General features: G+C 41.5%; 1 protein-coding gene across 1 annotated transcript in view; it reads left to right on the top strand.

The window, feature by feature from the left end:
• The window catches only part of LOC111960128 (uncharacterized), a 33,859-nt gene that overhangs the window by 1,839 nt on the left and 13,822 nt on the right, over positions 1 to 18,198 (top strand). The window contains exon 3 of the mRNA XM_070437780.1: positions 544 to 619. Within this exon, the coding sequence (XP_070293881.1) occupies positions 544 to 619 (76 nt within the window). The remainder of the gene's footprint in view (positions 1 to 543; positions 620 to 18,198) is intronic.

The raw sequence follows: 18,198 nt of genomic DNA, 5'->3' as shown, positions 1-18,198 counted from the left end.
TATACATTAAATGGTTTCTAATCGTAGGTTGCAAAATTATTACCTGTCTTGGTTCTTGAAATGCAATGGCTGACCCTTGATGATGTGTCCTTTTATAGTCAAATTTGAGTTGAGCCACCCACATTCAAACCGGTTCAGGTTGATGTTTTCTTCCCTATGTAGTTAGTCTCTATGCATCAATCTGTGCATCAGTCTGTGCCAGGTTCCCAAGGTAAACTGGATGACCTGGACAGATTAGATGTCAGTGAGGATTAAGATGTCATTGTTAACTTAAGTTACATTTCACTGTAAATGAAAATAAGTTGGGGGACCTCCCGAGTGGCGCAGCGGTCTAAGAGGTGTTACTACAGCCCCGGGTTCATTCCTGGGCTGTGCCACAACCAGCTGTGGCTGGGAGTGCCATAGGACGGAGCACAACTGTTCCCCCGTCGTCCGGGTTTGGCTGGGGGGGCTTTACTTGGCTCATTACGCCCTAGCAACTCCTTATGAAGGGCCAGGTTCCTGCAGGCTGACACCAGTTGCACTTCAACCCACCCCCTCCAGAACACCTCTCCCCTCACCCCATCCACTCCACCACCACCACCCCATGAGCTGGAGAAGCAGATGAGAACCTGTTCAGGTATTCACCCATGCTGTAACTCTCAATTCCTTGAATCGGATCTCCTTGCCTCCTCAACCTTATTGGAGGAGGAAGTCCAAGCTTCCTATCCTCTGACCTTCTTTTCCAATGAGTTTCGAGAAGGCGGTGAGGATGCAAGGAATTGAGAAAGAGCACTTCTCATTTGTGCAATATACACTGAGTATACCAAACATTAGGAACACAATACTAATATTGAGTTACACCCCCTTTTGCCCTCAGAACAGCCTCAATTTGTTGACACTCTACAAGGTGTCGAAAGCGTTCCACAGGAATGCTGGCCCATGTTGACTCCAATGCTTCCCACAGTTGTCAAGTTGGCTGGATGTCCTTTGGGTGGTGGACCATTCTTGATACACACAGGAAACTGAGCGTGAAAGCTGCTGGGTTTGCAGTTTTTGAAAAAGAAAAGGAGAGCCGCACACTCTAGGAGCTCATATGCAATAATGTAATAACCTAATAACCAACTATTCAACAGACAAGCGGTCGTCATCAGGGTATCATGACAAACGCTGCGGGTCACTAGTTTATAAAGTGTCAAAGGACGCACACAGGTGTCTAATCATGGCCGGGTGGATTGACATCATTGGTTAATTCTCAGATATAAGAACATACAAAAAGATGAATGCATAGCATACGGTAATAGATACAATTTGGCTACATAGGCCTACAAACATTAACAATGAATAGAAAAATCACAAGAATGACTTTGATCTGAAGCCATTGTTGAGACCGAAGGGAGCACGGGTCTTTAAATTAAAGATCCAGGCAGCCTCTCGTTTTAACAATAAATTGAAAAGCGGGTAAGTCGTGTTTTTGCACCTAATGATGCTCGGAGATTTGTACTTTTATTTTGCACTTTGTTTAACCCAATTTTTTTTACCGCAAGGACAAGTTATAAGATAAAATAACTGCCTTAGCTTCCAGTTACATTTGAAATATTTTAATGGCATGGATAAAATGATTTACTTGTATCCATTAATTGTTGGTTAGCTTTGGATAGGTATTTGTACTTGAGAAACTAGTATTTAAAACCTGTCTATAGCTAGGTTTCCATCCAATTGGTGACAGATTTTCATGCGATGATAACACCTTTCATTGGGATATTTTTTCCTGTTTGGGGGTGTTTGAAGGATCTACATTTGTAAGTGCCATTTGTATTGAGTGCAGCCATTACACTTGTGGTTTCCATCCGGTAGAGGTGCAAATAGATGTTGTGCAGGGATATTTTGGGGGTGGTAAATCAGTTTACCAACTGATCTCTGAGATTTCTGCCCTGTGAGAATACAACCAAGGGAGGGTCCAAAACACATTACGGATACTGTCATCGGATCTTAGAATGTGCCAATGTTTGAACAATTCCCTTAATTTGTTCAGAGCACACATTGAATAGCGGGTAGTTAGAATGCTTATTTTTGCGATACTATCCTTGAAAGATGTCTCTTTGTTTAGAATTTTCTCAATGTCAGTATTAATCTGACGGTTTTTGTACCCCCTCTCCTTGAGTTTTCTTTGCGTCTCAGCCGTATTTCTGTCGCAATCTGACAGTTCGTTTGCAAATTCTTTTGATTCGACAATTGGCTGTAGGGCAAACTGTTTTCCAAGGGGAAGCGTGTGATAACGATCAGCCCTCAGCAAACTGTTATGATCAGTAGGTTTCCTGTAAAGATACGTGTATAGAACATTGTCACACAATATCAGAAGATCAAGGAAACTGATTTGACTTGTGTCAGATTGCATAGTAAATAGCAGGTGCTCAGAACAAGAGATAAGAAAAGCATGGAATGCTTGGATCTGTTTTGCATCACCCCTCCATAGAACAATTTTTTTTCTAATTTCTTAGATTATTATTTGGAAACAGTACATTGACATTTTTGAAGGGATTTAAAATGGACTGTTTCCATGTAACCCACATACAAATTAGCATAGTTAGGAGCCATATGGGGTCCCATAGCAGTACCCTTCGTCTGAATAAAGAAATCATTTAGAAACATGAAATAAGTGTGTGTGTGTGTGTGTGGTGTGTGTGTGTGTGTGTGTGTGTGTGTGTGTGTGTGTGTGTGTGTGTGTGTGTGTGTGTGTGTGTGTGTGTGTGTGTGTGTGTGTGTGTGTGTGTGTGTGTGTGTGTGTGTGTGTGTGTGTGTGTGTGTGTGTGTGTGTGTGTGTGTGGGTTGTTGTGTGTGTGTGTGTTGGGTGTGTGTGTGTGTGTGTGTGTGTGTGTGTGTGTGTGTGTGTGTGTGTGTGTGTGTGTGTGAGTACTATTTCAGCCAATGTTATAATGCATGCACTGGAAGGTAGTTCATTAGGGTCACGTTGCAGAAGAAAATGTTCCAAGGCTTCCATACCGCCCTCAAGTGGAATATTTGTGTATAACGACTCAACATCAAAAATTAACAAACAAAGTATTATCAGGGAGAGGATCAAGAGATTCAAGAATAGAGATCATACTACTAGTGTCATTTACAAAGGAGGGGAGCTGTTCCGTGAGTCTAATAAAACAAGTTGATAAAGGAGCCGTTACTGCATCAATTAACCTCTCCTCCCCTTTATCTACACTGACTTGAAGTGGATTTAACAAGTGACATCAATAAGGGATCATAGTATTCACCTGGTCAGTCTGTCATGGAAAGAGCAGGTGTTTTTAATGGTTTGTATTCTCCGTGCCTTCACACCCATTGAATTTTCCCACATTTTGTTGTTTCAGCATGAATTTTAAATGTATTAAATAGAGATTATACATTTTGTTACAAGTTAATTCCAAATGAGAAGCTGAAATATCTAGTATCAAGTATTTAAACCCTTTTACGTCAAGCCTAAATAAATTCAGGGGTAAAAATTTGCTTAACTAACATAAGTTGCGTTGGACTCACTCTATGTAATAATGGTTTTTAACATGATTTCTGTACCCCACACATACAGATAATCGTAAGGTACGGTACCTCAGAGCAGTGCATTTCAAACACAGATTCCACCACAAAGACCAGGAAGTTTTTCCAATGCCTTCAAAGAAGGGAACCTACCTATTGATTGATGGGTAAAAGAAAAAAGAAGACATTGAATATACCTTTGAGTATGATGAAGTTATTAATTACATTTTGAATGGTGTATCAATACACCCAGTTAGTAAGATACAGGTGTCCTTCTTAACTCACTTGCCAGACAGGGAGGAAACCGCTCTGCGATTTCACAATGGTGACTTTAAAACCAAGTTTAATGGTTTGGATATGAGAACTGAGGATGGATCAACAACATTGTAGTTACTACACAATACTAACCTAATTGACAGAGTGAAAAGAAGGAAGTGTGTACAGAACAAAAATATTCCAAAAGATGCATCCTGTTTGCAACAAGGCACTAAAGTAATACTTGGGTATGCTTGTAATCGTTAAGTACTCGGGCTTGTTTCAGGATTTTAAAAAATAAATAAGCACAGGCAAAAGACTAGAGGAAAAACTGGTTGTTAGCTTTACACCAGACACTAGGAGATGAATTAATCTTTCAGCACGATAACCTTAAACACAAGGCCAAATCCTCACTGGAGCTGCTTACCATTAACACAGTGAATGTTCCTGAGTGACCGATACAGTTTTGATTTAATCTACTTGAAAATCTAATGAAGACTGAAACACAACAAAATGGGGTATCAATCCTTTCTGAAGGAACTGTATGTGTTATGTTCAATGTATACTTTTTATTTGGAATACAGTAGAACTGTGATTTTATTTTATTTAACTAGGCAAGTCAGTTAAGAACAAATTCTTATTTACAATGACACCTACCAGGGAACAGTGGGTTAACTTTCTTGTTCATGGGCAAAATGACAGATTTTTACCTTGTCAGCTCTAGGATTTGATCCAGCAACCACTGGCCTTACGCTCTCACCACTAATCTACCTTCTGCCCCAGTGGATATTTTGTCCTGTCTTATCTTATCCAGGGGTGCAAAATTCTGGTAACTTTCCCAAATTTGCCAGCTTTTCCACTTTTCCGTAAAAATTCCCTGTCTAAGTCAGTTAGGATCACCACTTTATATTAAGAATTTGAAATGTCAGAATAATAGTAGTGTGATTTATTTCAGCTTTTATTTCTTTCATCACAATCCCAGTGGGTCAGAAGTTTACATACACTCAATTAGTATTTGGTAGCATTGCCTTCAAATTGTTTAACTTGGGTCAAATGTTTCGGGTAGCCTTCCACTAGCTTCCTACAATAAGTTGGGTGAATTTTGACAGACCTGACAGAGCTGGTGTAACTGAGTCAGGTTTGTTGGACTCCTTGCTCGCACACGCTTTTTCAGTTCTACCCACAAATTTGCGGTCACCCCCATGCTTCACGGTTGGGATGGTGTTCTTCGGCTTGCAAGCCTCCTCCAAACATAACGATGGTCATTATGGCCAAACAGTTCTATTTTTGTTTCATCAGACCAGAGGACATTTCTCCAAAAAGTACGATCTTTGTCCCCATGTGCAGTTGCAAACCGTAGTCTGGCTTTTTTTATGGCGGTTTTGGAGCAGTGACTTCTTCCTTGCAGAATGGCCTTTTCAGGTTATGTCGATATAGGACTCGTTTGACTGTGGCTATATATACTTTTGCACCTGTTTCCTACCGCATCTTCACAAGGTCCTTTGCTGTTGTTCTGGGATTGATTTGCACTTTTCGCACCAGAGTATGTTAATCTCTAGGAGACAGAACACGTCTCCTTCCTGAGCGGTATGATGGCAACGTGGTTCAATGGTATTTATACTTGCGTACTATTTTACATGTACACATTTGTGGCCTGCTGTAGGTCATTTTGCAGGGCTCTGGCAGTGCCCCTCCTTGCACAAAGGTGGAGGTAGCGGTCCTGCTGCTGGGTTGTTGCCCTCCTACGGCCTCCTCCATGTCTCCTGATGTACTGGCCTGTCTCCTGGTAGCGCCTCCATGCTCTGGACACTACGCTGACAGACACAGCAAACCTTCTTGCCACAGCGCGCATTGATGTGCCATCCTGGATGAGCTGCACTACCTGAGCCACTTGTGTGGGTTGTAGACTCCGTCTCATGCTACCACTAGAGAGAAAGCACCGCCAGCATTCAAAAGTGACCAAAACATCAGCCCGAAGCATAGGAACTGAGGAGTGGTCTGTGGTCACCACCTGCAGAATCACTCCTTTATTGGGGTGTCTGGCTAATTGCCTATAATTTCCACCTTTGTCTAATCCATTTGCACAACAGCATGTGAAATTTATTGTCAATCAGTGTTGCTTCAAGTGGACAGTTTGATTTCACAGAAGTGTGATTGACTTGGAGTTACATTGTGTTGTTTAAGTGTTCCCTATTTTTTTGAGCAGTGTATATCCCCGGGACTACAGTTGAAACTAGCCAGCTGAAAAAATCTTGAACATTTACAGAAAAGTTCATTGATTTGCATTGATGTGCATTGCCATCTCAAATAAATAAATACATTGATTCTGTTAGAAATTTGTCCCTGTCCATATAGGCCAATAACCTCAAGTGTAAAGTTAATCAATCATCTTATAATTCTGCATGTTGTTGACTAACTTCAATGAGTACATTTGATATTCCCTACCAAGATAAAATATACAATGGAAAATAGACATTACTCTTACCTTTGTCTGTTTGAAGAAGGTTCTATATTTTTTGGGAATCACAGCCGAGTCTGGAAAGAAACGCATTATATCACATTTACACTTCAGAGAATCAATTACTTTAATCTGAAATCAGGTTCATCTGAAAGTACAACCTTTGTATTGTATACATTAAATGGTTTCTAATCGTAGGTGTAAGTTATTACCTGTCTTGGTTCTTGAAATGCAATGGCTGACCCTTGATGATGTGTCCTTTTATAGTCAAATTTGAGTTGAGCCACCCACATTCAAACGCGTTCAGGTTGATGTTTTCCCCCTATGTAGTTAGTCCTATGCATCAATCTGTGCATCAGTCGGTTCCCAAGGTAAACTGGATGAACTGGACAGATTAGATGCCAGTGATGATTTAACATTCATTGTTAACTTAAGTTACATTTCACTGTAAATGAAAATAAGTTGGGGGACCTCCGAGTGGGTGGTTTAATTAAATTGTTGCTTTGTTTGTTTTTCCTGTAGACTGTGCAGCAGTATCACCAGTAAATGTAGACTGTAGCAGTATCACAGTAAATGTAGACTGTGCACGATCACATAAATGTAGACTGTAGCAGTATCACAGTAAATGTAGACGTAGTAGCAGTATCACAGTAAATGTAGACTGTGCAGCAGTATCACAGTAAATGTAGACTGTAGCAGATGACAGTTAATGTAGACTGTGCAGTATCACAGTAATTACTGTAGCATTATGACAGTAAATGTAGACTGACTGTAGCGGTATCACAGTAAAATGTTGACTGTAGCAGTATCACAGTAAATGTAGACTGTGCAGCAGTATCACCAGTAAATGTGGACTGTGCAGGCAGTATCACAGTAAATGTAGGACTGTAGCAGTAATCACAGTAAATTGTAGACTGTAGGCAGTATCACAGTAAATGTAGACTGTAGCAGTATCACAGTAAATGTAAGACTGTGCAGCAGTATCACAGTAAATGTAGACTGTAGCAGTATGACAGTAAATTAGATCGTAGCAGCATGACGTAAATTAGACTGTAGCATATGACAGTAAATGTAGACTGTAAGCAGTATGACAGTAAATGTTAGAACTGTAGCAATGACAGTAAATGTGAACTGTAGCATATGACAGTAAATGTAAACTGTAGCAGTATGACAGTAAATGTAGACTGTAGCAGTATGACAGTAAAATGTAGACTGTAGCAGTATCACAGTAAAATGATTAGGACTGTAGGCGGTATCACAGTAAAGTGTAGGGACTGACTGTAGCGGTTATCACAGTAAATGTAAACTGTAGGCAGTATGACAGTAAATGTGACCTGTAGCAGTTTGACAGTAAATGTACACTGTAGCAGTATGCACAGTAAATGTTAGACTGTAGCAGTATCACAGTAAATGAGACTGTACAGTATCACAGTAATTAGACTGTAGCAGTAGGCAGGACATGTCAACTGTGCAGCAGTATGACAGAAGTAGCGTGCAGCATTCACAGAAATGTAAACTGTGCAGCGTTTCACAGTAAATGTAAACTGTGCAAGCAGTATGACAGGACATGTAAACTGTGCAGCAGTATGACAGGACATGTAAACTGTGCAGCAGTATGACAGGACATGAACTGTGCACAGTTTCACAGGAAATGTAAACTGTGCAGCAGTTATGACAGGACATGTAAACTGTGCAGCAGTTTCACAGGAAATGTAAACGTGCACAGTATGACACGGACATGTAAACTGTGCAGCAGTATGACAGGACATGTAAACTGTGCAGCAGTTTCACTGGAAAATGTAGACTGGTGCAGCAGGTATGACAGGACATGTAAACTGTGCAGCAGTATGACAGGACATGTTAAACTGTGCAGTAGTTTCACAGGACATGTAAACTGTGCAGCAGTATGACAGGAAATGTAGACTGTGCAGCAGTATGACAGGACATGTAAACTGTGTAAGCAGTATCACAGGACATGTAAACTGTGCAGCAGTATGACAGGACATGTAAACTGTGCAGCAGTATGACAGGACATGTAACTGTGCAGCAGTATGACAGGGCATGTAAACTGTGCAGCAGTATGACAGGAAATGTAAACAATGTAAATGTAAACAAACAAGTATTCTGCCATGTTGACAACAACTGTCAGATTTGGATTGAACACACAGATTTTAGACCTGAGGGGTTTACCACCAAACAGGATCATTTGGTTAGCCAGCTAATATGACTGAATATTTTTTATTTCTTTTTTTTTTTTTTTTGAAAGATAAGCTTAAAATGGGCATGGTGTAATTAACTCAACAACCTTAAACACATATCTAAGTTTAGATCTTCTTAATGAACCAGAAAAAGCAATAGCATATCTGGTGCTTTATCAAAGTTAACTGGCTAATGATTGCGTCAGGTGTACCACGCTAGGGGGAGATTTCTTAGTTACACTTTCATTATTTGGTGTCAGATGTATATTTTAGTTTTCCAGGAAATGTGTGACAGAAAGAACACTGCAGTACGTGCCAAATTCACATTCCCAACCCACCTCTCTGCAGGAGTAGATACTCAGCATCACATTCCTTCCACATAAATTGAAACTTATTAAATCACAGTTATTGTGATGTAATAGGAATGTTTATTAAGCAATAAGGCACAAAGAGGCTGTATCATGACTGGCAGTCAAGGCAAATGGTGTTGTCGGCCCCACGGGATTGTCAACCCATTTACCCGTGACTGTATTCCTGATAATTGCTTTTATAAAACCAACATATTTCAAATAACAACGAATTAAGAGAGAGCTCTTACTCACTAGCGCGTCGTGGAACACACCATCCAAGTCGCTCATTATTGTTTCAGAGAACGCTTAGCCCTCGTTGATTATCCTTTACATGTGTAGGGCCCTGAGTTCCCTGACAACATGATCTGACCAGGGATAACTCTGTGCCTAGTTATGGCCTAACCCGGCCCTTATGAATAAGTGAATATCAGTTGAAATACAGTAATGAATGAGTGAATATCCATTGTAAACAGCAGGTACATTCCAAGAGCGACAATAAATACACTGAGGTATTTTTCTCAGGTTATTTAATTATTCATATTCTATAAAATGTTCATACATTAACTTACATTCTTTGCCAGCTCTTTCTCAATGTTTTAACAGTGAGTACATCAATGTGTAATGAATTGCTGTCCAACCATTTGAATGGTCACTGCACAATGAAATGAAAACACCTAAAGCTTGTCTTCTATTGAGAAAAGACCAGAGGGGTATTCTGCAAAGCAGGATCAATCAGTTAGCCACTAACTTCCCTAAATATTCAGATTCATTTATTTTTAGAAAGATACACTTGGAATGGACATGGTCTAATTGACTCAACAACCCAAAACATGTTTAGATTTCTTAAATGTACCTGAAAATCCGTCTTTATTTTGGTTGTTTTTCAAAGTTGGCTGGCTAACTCATTGGTGCTGCTTTGGTTCGTCAAAAGAATACAGTCTTGAAATAATATACTTAACAAAACCATGTTCATTACTTGAAATGAACAGGAAACAAACTGCATATCAACTGATACATGTTGAAAGGAATAATGTTGTTTCTACATACATTCAAATACTGTAAAACTTCAATGAATCACCCCAGAGTTTATTTGCTTAAATCACTGAACACAACAGGCACTTATCAGATACATGCTTCTATTTCAGCCAGGCGTCTAGTTCCTTAATGCATACAGGTTTTACTCATTTGCATAGTTCATTGTTTAATTCCAGCATTCTCTTCCAGCATTTTAATTCATTTCTTGCACTAATGTGTTACCATTTACACACTGTATCACACTTCTTTTATCTTGGTAGGCTTTTATAATAAAAATAATCCTTGACAGAAAGTTATTCTCCTCTTTGACTGTGCATTTAAGGCATTTCCTACGTTCACCACTAGAGGGCAATCTGATGCTTTCTGGGGGTCTGTACCCTCAAAGATGTTGACTGCTTTTGTGCTTGCCAGTTAGATAGCAGTTCTCAGCTGTTAGCAACCCATGGCTAGAAGTTGCTTACTGTCGATAAAAATGTATTATTGGCATCATTTTTTTGAGTCATTACTGAATTAAACAATTCGGAAACAATTCATGGTAGCATCGTAAACAATTAATTTATTTAATTAATTTCATTTGAAACAGGAGTTTATTTGCTGAAATGTGTGCCGTTGCCTGGCTATTAAAAAGGACAGGCGGCTATTTGAGACTCGCCGTTTAATTAAAGTTTTACGGTAGGTAGATTGGACTGTATTGATGACAATCTTAAAACTATTGTAAACTCAGTGCTGTTGCAGGATCAACCACTGTTAAAGTCAGATTTGCAGTTTCCATCAATGACTTTGCTTGGCCTACATCATAAATCCCAAAGGGTAGACTGAGGCCAGTCCTCTCAATGCCACGTTGAGAGGACTGCACACCGTAGCAATATGTTTTGCAACTGAAAATGTTTTGCAGGTTAGTTCAGGTGAGTCCCTCCCTATTGCGTCCATTTTGTTCCATTTGGTTCCTAGTGAATACACCTCAGATATACACATCCCCATCCCCCTGTACACACACACACACCTGAACCAACTTGTATTAAATGTAATTAGTAACTGTTAATTGGGCACTTTAACTGAATGAAATTTATTACTAGGCCTAGCTTCTGTCACAGCGGCAAATGCTTGTACTTCATGCATTGACAAGTTGTGTAACGTGTTATAGGGTAATGCTGATCATTACAGATCTCTGACTTTTAGATGGAAGGGTTGGGGTCAATTCAATTTCTGTAAATTCAGGAAGTTCACTGAAATTCAAATTAATTGTTAAACTCTGAGTGGTTGTTTTGGACTCTGTACAGAGCCCGGTGAGTTAATCAGAAAATAGAAAGTGACACATCGTTTGAAAGCTACAGGACTCGTCTTTTTTCAAATGGAACTAAAATCTTACTGCTGGCAATGTCATAAGAATCTCTTAGAGTTTAACTTAATTGGAATGTGATTTACTGTCTGATTTGACAGGAACTGAAATAGAATAGACCCTAACCCTTGTAGGTATTTAGTTCTCACCAGAGACAGGGACAGCTCTCCTACTCCACTCCATGGATCTGAGATGTAGCAACATATTCATCAGTCAATATGAATTAATAACATTAAACATTTCAACATTAGACATTACCACACATACCACAATCACAATCTTTAATTCATGTGATAATAACCAATTTCTTTACTTATATCATCATTATTTTTATATTAGCCAAGGTTATGAACAATAAAATAATATATCTTGTCCTCCGGTGACTTCTTCGCTCCTCTCAGTGTGTCAATGGTGTATTGGAGGCGAAGTCAGGTGCAGAAGAGCAGAGTATAATGAACAGACACACTTTTATTATAGTTCCAAAAACGAGAGCACTACATAAATCAAACGCGCTCAAAAAACGGACCATAAAAGTAAAGCGCGTAAACTAATACCACATAACATGAAACAATTACACACAACACATGATGGGAACCAGAGGGTTAAATACAAGTAGATTGATTGGGGAAATGAAAACCAGGTGTGTATGGAAATAAGACTAATGGATATATGAAAAATGGAGCGGGATGGCTAGAAAGCCGGTGACGTCGATCGCTGAACGCCGCCCGAACAAGGAGAGGAGCCGACATCGGCGGAAGTCGTGACACAGTGTGTGTGATGGATCTTCTTCTCATTCTCTTATTATTCTCTCTGTCCGGACAACATGCAATCCTGGGTCATGTTCATTAGGGTACACAGCAGATAAAATGTAGCAACCTTTTGCAAGGGGATAAAAAAAAGTGTTTGTTATTGGATAAGATCAGGTCGTCACTCACTCACTGTTTCAATCTGTTTTCTTTCATTTGGTGCCTTGTGAATAAAACCCTGTATTATCCATTCAATGGGAAGGTAAGGTGAGGTTTATTTGGTTAGCAGTGGTCCGTAGCCCACCATCCCGTGTGTGTGTGTGTGTTTGTATGTGTGTGGTGTTTCCCAGGGGGATTTGGTTAGCAGTCATCCATAGAACCTCATCTACTACCTGAGGTGAAATATGTAAACTGTGGTTTATTTAACAACATTGCTTTTACTCAGAATACATCTCACTTTGACGTCATAGTAGCGCAACACTGGCATGGATGAAGCCAGAGATTTCATCTCCTGCACTGCGGCCTCGTGCTTAGGTAGCCAGTGCCATGGTGTGTCTTTGTCCAGCAACCGGCGCAGAGGCTCACAGACTGCTGATAGGTGTGGCATGAACTTTGCAAGATAGTTTGCAAAGCCGATGAGACGCTGTACTCCTTTTGCATCAGATGGGTTTGACATGTCGAGGATCGCTCTGATCTTGTCTGGTTCCGGCTTCAGGCCTTTTGCCGAGAGAATGTGGCCATGGAAGGGGATGTCTTTCACCTTGAACTGCAGCTTCTTCAGGCCAAGACGAAGCTCAACTTCTCTAGGATATGTGGGACGCTAACGTCCCACTTGGCCAAAATCCAGAAAAAAATGTAGCGCACCAAATTCAAATACATTACTATAAAAATCAATCTTTCATGAAATCACACATGAAAGACACCAAATTAAAGCTACACATGTTGTGAATCCAGCCAACATGTCTGATTTCAAAAAGGATTTACGGGGAAAGCACACCAAACAATTATCTTAGCTCAGTACATAGCCACAGAAAAACACAGCCATTTTCCCAGCAAAAGATAGTCACAAAAAGCAGAAATAGAGATAAAATGAATCACTAACCTTTGATGATCTTCATCAGATGACACTCATAGGACATCATGTTACACAATACATTTATGTTTTGTTCGATAATGTGCATATTTATATCCACAAATCTCGGTTTACATTGGCGTATGTCAGAAATGCCTCCAAAATATCCGGAGTAATTGCAGAGCGCCGCGTCAAATACAGAAATCATCATAAACTTTGATGAAAGATACATGTTTTACACCGAATTAAAGATACACTTGTTCTTAATGCAACCGCTGTGTCAAGATTTAAAAAAAACTTTACGTAAAAAGACACAATGCAATAATCTGAGACGGCGCTCAGATTTAACAACATTCTCCGCCATGTTGGAGTCAACAGAAATACGAAATTACATCATAATTTCCCTTACCTTTGATTATCTTCATCAGAATGCACTGCCAGGAATCCTAGTTCCACAATAAATCGTTGTTTTGTTCGATAATGTCCATTACTTATGTCCAAGTAGCTACTTTTGCTAGCATGTGTAGTACACGTGTCCAAACGCTCGCGCAGATGCAGGAAACGGCGTGTGTTCGCATATGGACCGTAACATGCGCCTATACTGTACTTCAACATCCGGCGCCGGAAAGAGATGGCCGCCTCGCTTCGCGTTCCTTGGAAAAATATGCAGTTTTTGCTTTTTTATGTGTTATTTCTTACATCGGTACACCCAGGTAATCTTAGGTTTCATTACATACAGTCGGGAGGAACTACTGATATACGATTAACGTCAACTCATCATCGTTCCTACCAGGAATATGACTTTCCCGAAACGGAGTCCGTGTTTTGCCTTCCACCCAAATACAATGGATCTGATCCCAGCCGGCGACCCTGTGCGACGCCGTAAAGGGGCAAACGAGGCGGTCTCGTGGTCAGGCTTTCGGAGACGGGCACTCGCGCTGTCCACTCCCTAGCATAACTACACTCGCCAATGTCCAGTCTCTGACAATAAGGTTGATGAAATCCGAGCACGGGTAGCATTCCAAGAGAGACATCAGGGATTGCAACGTGCTCTGCTTCACGAAACATGGCTAACTCAAGAGGACGCTAACGGAGTCGGTGCAGCCAGCTGGTTTCTTCATGCATGCGCCGAAGAAACAAACATCTTTCTGGTAAGAAGAGGGGCGGGGGGGTATGCCTTATGATTAACGAGACGTGGTGTGATCATCATAAACAACACACAGGAACTCAAGTCATTCTGTTCACCCTGATCTAGAACTCCTCACAATCAAATGTCGACCGCATTATCTACCAAGGGAATTCTCTTCAATCATAATCACAGCCGTATATATTCCCCCCAAAGCAGACACATATGGCTACAGGCTCGACTGAACGAACTTTTCTGACTCTTGTAAACTGGAAACCACACACTCCTGAGGCTGCATTCATCGTATGGGGGGAATTTACAAGCATAATCAAAAACAAACTCCTAAATTCTATCAGCATATCGATTGTGCTACCAGGGCTGGGAAAACCCTAGATCATTGTATACATATTTCCGCGACGCTATATAAGGCCTCCCCCGCCCACCCCTTTCGGAAAAGCTGACCACGACTCCATTTTGTTGATTCCAGCCTCAAAACAGAAACTAAAACAACAGCTCCGCGCTCAGGTCTGTTCAACGCTGGTCCGAACAAATCCTGAATCCACGCTTCAAGACTCCTTTTCGATCACGCGGATGGAATAATGTTCCGCATTGCGTCCAAACAATATTGACGAATATGCTGATTCGGTGAGCGAGTTCATTAGGAAGTGCATTGACATGTCGTACCCACAGCAAACGATTAAACAATTCCCAAACCAGAACCCGTGGATTGACGCAGATTCGCGAAACTGAAAGCACGAACCACTGCTTTAACCAGGGCAACGGTGACCGGAAGCATGACCGAATACAAACAGTGTAGCTATTCTCTCCGCAAGGCAATCAAACAGGCTAAGTCCCAAGTACAGAAGACAAAAATCGAGTCGCAATTAACAGCTCAGACACAAGAGGTATGTTGGCAGGGGTCTACATGTCAATCACGGATTACAAAAAAGAAAACCAGCCCCGTCGCGGACCACGGATGTCTTGCTCCCAGACAGGCTAAAACTCTTTTTTGCCCGCTTTGAGGACAATACAGTGCCACTGACACGGCCCCCTCCAAAACCTGCGGGCTCTCCTTTCACTGCAGGCGGAGGTGAGTAAAACATTTAAACGTGTTAACCTCGCAAGGCTGCAGGCCTCCAGACGGCATTTCCCAGCCGCGTCCTCAGAGCATGGCGCAGACCAGTCTGGCTGGTGTGTTTAGCGGACATATTCAATCAATCCTTATCCCAGTCTGCTGTTCCACATGCTTCAAGAGGGCCACATTGTTCTGTTTCCCAAGAAGCTAAGGTAACTGAGCTAAAACGACTACCGCCAGTAGCACTCACTTCCGTCATCATGAAGTGCTTTGAGAGACTAGTCCAAGGACCATATCACTCCACCCTACCGGGACACCCTAGACCACTCCATTTGCTTACCGACCAATAGGTCACAGACGACCGCAATCGCAACCACAGCTGCACACTGCCCTAAACCATCTGGACAAGAGGAATACCCATGTGAGAATGCTGTTCATCGATTACAGCTCAGCATTTAACACCATAGTACCCTCCAACTCGTCATCAAGCTCGAGACCCTGGGTCTCGACCGCAGCCTGTGCAACTGGGTCCTGGACTTCCTGACGGGCCGCCCCCAGGTGTGAGGTAGGTAACAACATCTCCACCCCGCTGATCCTCAACACTGGGGCCCCACAAGGGTGCGTTCTGAGCCCTTCCTGTAACCCTGTTTCACCCCTGACTGCGTGCCATGCAACGCCTCCAACTCAATCATCAAGTTTTGCGGATGAACACTACAAGTGGTAGGCTTGATTTCAACACACGCACGAGAACGCGCCTACAGGCGAAGGTGAAGAGGGCCCTCGGAGTGTGGTGTCAGGAAAATAACCTCACACTCACCGTCAACAAAACAAAGGAGATGATTGTGGACTTCAGGAAACAGCAGAGGGAGCACCCCCTCCTATCACATCGACGGGTCAGTAGTGTAGAGAAGGTGAGAAAGTTTACTAAGTTTCTGCGGTGCTAGCAGCATCACGGACAAATTGAATGGTCCACCCACACAGACCAGCGTTGTGAAGAAGGCGCAGCAGCGCTCTTCAACCTCAGGAGGCTGAAGAAATTCGGCTTGTCACCAAAAGCACTCACAAACTTCTACAGATGCACAATACGAGAGCATCCTGTGGGTCTGTATCACCGCCTGTACGGCAACTGCTCCGCCCACAACCGTAAGGCTCTCCGAGGGGTAGTGAGGTCTGCAGAACGCACACCACTGCGGGGGCAAACTACCTGCCCTCCAGGACACCTAAACACGCATCCGATGTACAGGAAGGCCATAAAGATCATCAAGGACAACAACCACCCAAGCCACTGCCTGTTCACCCCGCTATCATCCAGAAGGCGAGGTCAGTACAGGTGCAGCATCAAAGCAGGGACCGAGAGACTGAAAAACAGCTTCTATCTCAAGGCCATCAGACTGTTAAACAGCCACCACTAACATTTAGCGGCGCTGCTGCCAACATACTGACTCAACTCCAGCCACTTTAAAAAATGGGAATTGATGGAAATTATGTAATAAATGTTACCACTAGCCACTTTAAACAATGCCACTTAATATAATGTTTTCATACCCTACATTACCCCATCTCAATGTATATACTGTACTCTATATCATCTACTGCATCTTGCCATCTTATGTAATATCATGTACCACTAGCCACTTTAAACTATGCCACTTTATGTTTACATACCAAACAGTACTCATCTCATATGTATATAACGTACTTCTATACATCTACTGCATCTTGCCATGCCGTTCTGTACCACCACTCATTCATATATCTTTATGTACATATTCTTTATCCCTTTACACTTGTGTGTGTGTGTATAGGTAGTAGTTGTGGAATTGTTAGGTTAGATTATTTGTTGGTTATTACTGCATTGTCGGAACTAGAAGCAGCAAGCATTTCGCTACACTCGCATTAACATCTGCTAACCATGTGTATGTGACTAATAAAATTTGATTTGATTTGATTTGATTTGATTTGATTTAGCTACAGAAATAACAAACGTGTGGTTTTCAAGCCACTCTGATACCATGTTTCAGTATGATATGTTGGATAAAGGAATAAAGACAGACACCAATGTCAAGTTCAATAGCCTTGTTGAAGCATTGTACAAATCCCGACACGCGGAGTCCGGGGAACAGTCCGGCTAGTCGATTACCTATCAACTAGACTCCGTAACAGTGTTGATAGTCATAGCCAGCTAGCTAACATAGCATCCCTCTGTTTGAGCACAGTGTTTCAGTAGGCTAAACTAGTCAGCTGCATTTTTCAGCTAAGAATCTGAATGTAAAAAAAAAATTATATTTCTCTCTTGCTTCTCCTTCATTTTGTAATACATTAATTTGTTCAAAACTGTTCAACTATTGTCTTTCTCTCTCTTTGAGTCAACTACTCACCACATTTTATGCAGTGCAGTGCTAGCTAGCTGTATCGTATGCATTCAGTACTAGATTAATTCTCTGATCCTTAGATTGGGTGGACAACATGTCCGTTCATGCTACAAGAGCTCTGATAGGTTGGAGGACGTCCTCCAGATGTTGTCATAATTACTGTGTAAGTCTATGGAAAGAGGATGAGAACCATGAGCCTCCTAGGTTTTGTATTGAAGTCAATGTACACAGAGGAGGACGGAAGCTAGCTGTCCTCGAGCTACACAAAGGTGCTACCCTCCAGAGTGCTGTTGAGGCTAATGTAGACCTTCTTTGCAAACTAGTGTTTTCATCTATTATTTAGTGACATGTGATTTATATTTAATATACTAGTTGTATCTAAAAAAGATAACTTTTAAAATGTTTCACCATTTAAATTTCTATGAAATTCACCAAGGAGGATAGTCCTCCCCTTCCTCCTCTGAGGAGCATCCACTGTTTCCATCAGATTCAAACAGTTTCCATCAGGGACGGAAAAGGCTGAAACTAGGCTGAAACTTGTGTAACTATTGACACCTCAGGGAGAGGATGAGGTTATCAGGGAGAGGATGAGGTTATGGATGAACTGCTAAACAAATTCCCGGGTAAATACAACACACACACACATATCACACGACACCAACAGAGGC

Source organism: Salvelinus sp. IW2-2015, linkage group LG37 (genome assembly GCF_002910315.2).
Source record: "Salvelinus sp. IW2-2015 linkage group LG37, ASM291031v2, whole genome shotgun sequence".
NCBI lineage: Eukaryota > Metazoa > Chordata > Actinopteri > Salmoniformes > Salmonidae > Salvelinus > Salvelinus sp. IW2-2015.
The sequence above is the reverse complement of the archived record's forward strand: the minus strand, read 5'-3'. Positions and strand labels throughout refer to the sequence as shown.